Raw genomic sequence first — 1,787 nt, forward strand, 5'->3', positions numbered from 1 at the left:
ACCCAACCACCCAACCACCCAACCACCCAACCACCCAACCACCCAACCAACTAACTAACTCTGAAAACTAGAAATGAATTTTGTTTCCTGATGTGCATTTGGGCCTGGTTATTGTTTTGTTCCTTTGGCTTTTGAGACAGGCTCTCATTATGTAGCTCTGGTTGGCATGAAACTCTATGCAGCTCAGGTTTTTATCATGCTCAATTGCTTGTGAAAATGAATCCCCAGTGATGTTCATTTCCTCCACAGTGGAAGTGATGACTCTTCCTTCCACAAAAAGAAGTTAATTTTTAATCCCAGCACCTGGGAGGCAGAGGCAGGTAGATCTATGAGTTTGAGGCCAGTCTGGTCTACAGAGTGAGTTCCAGGACAGCCAGGCTACACAGAAACTCTGTCTCAAAAAACAAAAACAAACAAACAAACAAACAAACAAACAAAACAAAACAAAAACCCCAAAAAAACCCCAAAAAGTTAATTTCTTTTTCTATTAACAAATAGAAAGAATACTGAAGAAAATGAGGCTTGCTTGCTTACTCCCAGCTTTGGGAGTGTGCCTTTCCTACTGTATCTTTACTACAGAACAGGATATCAAAAGGATGTACCAAAAAATGTGGACCTGTTGAAATTATACAATTATAGACTGTGTCCTGACATCTCAGGCAACATTTACTCAAGTTTCTCCTAAGCATAACTTGAAGACTGGCAGAGTGCTTGCTTGGCATGCACAAGGTATTGAGTTCAATTCTCAGCACAGGAAAAATGATAATCACTTAAAAGATACAAGAAAGGATAAATCAATGATAAATTCATTTGAGAATCAATTTTTCAAGAAAATGCCAAGTTATCCTGTACAGACTTATAAGACAGTACCAATAAATCATTAGTACATTCATGCATAGGATCTAAAAACTATGGCTCTGAGCTAACAACTATTTTTGCATTTTTTTTTTTTGAGACAGGGTTTCTCTGTGTAGCTCTGGCTGTCCTGGAACTCACTCCGTAGACCAGGCTGGCCTCGAACTCAGAAATCCACCTGCCTCTGCCTCCCAAGTGCTGGGATTAAAGGCGTGCGCCACCACCGCCCAGTGTGATTTTTACATTTTTAAAGGTAGTTGTTTTTTTTTTTAAAAAAAGAAAAGAAAGAATAAGCTGTAGACTTGACCTGGTATGGCTGGCAATGCCTAACACTTACTTTCTAGTCCTGTATAGAAAAAGTTGCAAATTACAGACAAAGATCAATGTGTAAATTCATAATACAAAATTACATATTTTAATATAAAAGTCATGTTTATTACCTGTTCATAATTTACACGTTGAGTTTCTGAGATTTCTTTTGGCTTTGCCTCAAGCATGTAATCACCTGTAAAAAGAAATTATGAATTGTCTTTAAAATAATTTAACTACTTCTCCAATGATCTCACAAACTATAGATGCTATCTATCGTCTTTTAATGCATGTAAAACTTTTCAATATTTTTTTAAAAACTTAAAAAATGTGCGGGACACTTTTATTATGTAGTATCTTTCTGATATGTCTCTTTCTCTCTCTCTACACACACACATTCACTTTTAAGTTTTTATTTCTGTGTATGGGTTTTTTTGCTGCATATATGTCTGTGCATCATATGAATACCTTAGAGGCCAGAAAGTGTCAAATCTCCTGGGATTGGAATTATAGACAGTTCTGAGCTGTTTCCTGGTGGGTGTAATAAAACTGGGTCCTCTGGAAGAGTAGCTATTGTTCTCGTTCTCTCTCTCTCTCTCTCTCTCTCTCTCTCTCTCTCTCTC

The 1,787-nt window shown here is 37.2% G+C and overlaps 1 protein-coding gene across 2 annotated transcripts in view; it reads right to left on the reverse strand.

Annotated features, from left to right (window-relative positions):
* The window catches only part of Mindy2 (MINDY lysine 48 deubiquitinase 2), a 59,804-nt gene that overhangs the window by 34,122 nt on the left and 23,895 nt on the right, over window positions 1-1,787 (reverse strand). For both annotated transcript variants that reach the window (XM_028771349.1, XM_028771350.1), the window contains exon 3: window positions 1,296-1,360. In XM_028771349.1, coding sequence (XP_028627182.1) covers window positions 1,296-1,360 — 65 coding nt within the window. The remainder of the gene's footprint in view (window positions 1-1,295; window positions 1,361-1,787) is intronic.

The sequence above is a fragment of the Grammomys surdaster genome, unplaced genomic scaffold, assembly GCF_004785775.1.
Source record: "Grammomys surdaster isolate TR1022 unplaced genomic scaffold, NIH_TR_1.0 206, whole genome shotgun sequence".
Taxonomy (NCBI): domain Eukaryota; kingdom Metazoa; phylum Chordata; class Mammalia; order Rodentia; family Muridae; genus Grammomys; species Grammomys surdaster.